We start from the raw sequence: 2,119 nt of genomic DNA, 5'->3' as shown, positions 1-2,119 counted from the left end.
TTCGTGGATGAAAAGTGGGGAAACTTGGGGATATGCTAGATCCACTTGAAACCAAGCAAATCCATGGACCAAAATCAACAAAACATCATCCAAACCAACAAATCACAAAAAATTGGGACTATTTTTGGTGGGGATTTTCGGATTTAGGACGAAATCAAGCAAAAGAAGGCTAGAAAACAAAGAGGGGGGCTCCGAAATCGTGATCAACCTTGCTCATGATACCAACATGATGTAGGGTAGAACCCTAATGGCCCGATTTTTCATAAAAGGAGCGGATCCCGCGAATAACACGAAGAACACGGGGGAGAAAGGAGAGAAAACACAAGGGGAAACACTCAAGAACAAGTCCAATCACACATCCACTAGACAATCAAACACACAAGATCCACAAGGTACATGAACAACAAAGGGAAAGATACAAGGTAGACTTCATCTCCGTGAGGAGGTCTTGAGGGGGGCCACCCAAGAGGGGGTCTTGAATCCGCTTGGGAGGATCTTCTCCGAGGAGGCACGATCTCCGTGGAGAAGGTAACCAAGTGGATGAGCAAAGCTCTCACACAAACATGAGCTAATCCTTTGCTGACCCTAGAATGGAGGAGGGGGGTGAGTATATATAGTAGCAGCCACGAAGGGGTAAGTGAGGGGCGAATGGGTACATGGGCCTTGGCCCGAGTCTCTGCGCGCGGGTAGGGCCGAAAGTTCCGTGGACGGCCGGAAGGTCCGGGCGCGGGAGGTTCCGGGCGAAGGTCCGGGCGCCGGAGGTTCCGGGCGAAGGTCCGGGCAGGGTCCGGGCTATCCAGAGAGTTGGCACACTCTTGAACGGCTTCGGTGCAGCAGGGCCGGAAGCTCCGGAATGGCCAGAGGTTCCGATGGCCGGAAGTTCCGGGCAGCGGCCGGAAGTTCCGGGCTTTCCAGAAACTTGTCCACGCTTCTTCTTCCTTCTCTTCCACGCTTCCCTCGCGGATGGTGTAGTTGTTCCTTGGCGCTTGCACTCCTCCTCGACATTCGTGAAGCTCCGACAATACCTATGCATGCACACGGGAGAAGTGTCAAGTAGTATACCATCCTCGAGAGGGTCAAGTGAACACGTGTAAAGAAGATGACTCACCTTTGTGTATGTGAAGTAGATGTCGCATGTGTCACTTACCGAATGAATTTTTGACATGGTGATGTTTGCATCAAGCTGGCTACACGGTTGTGCCATTGTCCACCCCATCCCACCCCTCGGTGTCGTCCGTCGCGATCGTCGAGCTCGTGCCGCCATCCACAAGCATCGCTCATCGTTGTCCCCGAGCTCCTACCATCATCCCTAAACTACCCCACCACCGAAGTCCGATATCACCATCGACGTCCCCGCTGAACTCCTTCCTCCTTCCTGTCGTTGGGGTCCGCCTCTCGACCTTCCCACCATTAGATCATCATGTTTCATGCGGTTCTCAAATTTTAGGGCAGTACATTATTTAAAGCAGAAGTCAGACTGGTGCTCAAAAACATTCTCTCCTGCTCTATAATGGTTTTTAGGGCACCGCGTTTTACATTGAAGAAGATGGTGTATGTCTGTGCTTGCAACGAAGTGTTGTCAAACCAAAGCACATGTACGCATCATCATAAAATGGTGTTGCCTGCTCTCTCAAAAAGAAAAAAAGAAAAATTGGTGTTGCCTGCTTGAGACCAGAACACATGAGCCGATGAACTGGAAAGAGTTCTTTTTTTGGCGATAATAACTGTAAAGAGGTTGAAGCCACGTGCAACTAGTTCCAACCACTTTGGCACTTTTATCCTGTTAAAAACACAAGAATGACAGGCATCTACATTACTATATTTTTAGATTCTGTTTACAGTAATTCCTACGCTGTGGAATAATATTAGAATCGATCAACATAATCGATTTGAAAGCTTCCAAAAATTTACAAGCATGTATTTTGGAGTCCCACTGGGGAATACTCCTGGACTGAGGGTGGCATGCACCATGAACTTTTGCAGAAGGGATCACCGCAGTCAGCTGCTGGGCCTGCGTCGCCGGAGGTAGAGGAACAAAGCCGTGCACGCCGCTGCCGCGTAAGGGAACACAGTCCAGATGCCCTAAGGAAGCATAATTTGGATTAGTGGGATTACGGAG

General features: G+C 49.7%; 1 protein-coding gene across 1 annotated transcript in view; it reads right to left on the bottom strand.

Annotated features, from left to right (window-relative positions):
• Positions 1-1,752: 1,752 nt before the first annotated feature.
• The window catches only part of LOC119316558, a 1,990-nt gene continuing 1,623 nt past the window's right edge, over positions 1,753-2,119 (bottom strand). Inside the window, exon 7 of the mRNA XM_037590884.1 lies at positions 1,753-2,082. Within this exon, the coding sequence (XP_037446781.1) occupies positions 1,999-2,082 (84 nt within the window). The 3' untranslated portion in view covers positions 1,753-1,998. The remainder of the gene's footprint in view (positions 2,083-2,119) is intronic.

This window comes from Triticum dicoccoides, chromosome 6A (genome assembly GCF_002162155.2).
Source record: "Triticum dicoccoides isolate Atlit2015 ecotype Zavitan chromosome 6A, WEW_v2.0, whole genome shotgun sequence".
In the NCBI taxonomy this organism is placed as follows: domain Eukaryota; kingdom Viridiplantae; phylum Streptophyta; class Magnoliopsida; order Poales; family Poaceae; genus Triticum; species Triticum dicoccoides.
This window is presented reverse-complemented; position numbering and strand designations above follow the sequence as displayed.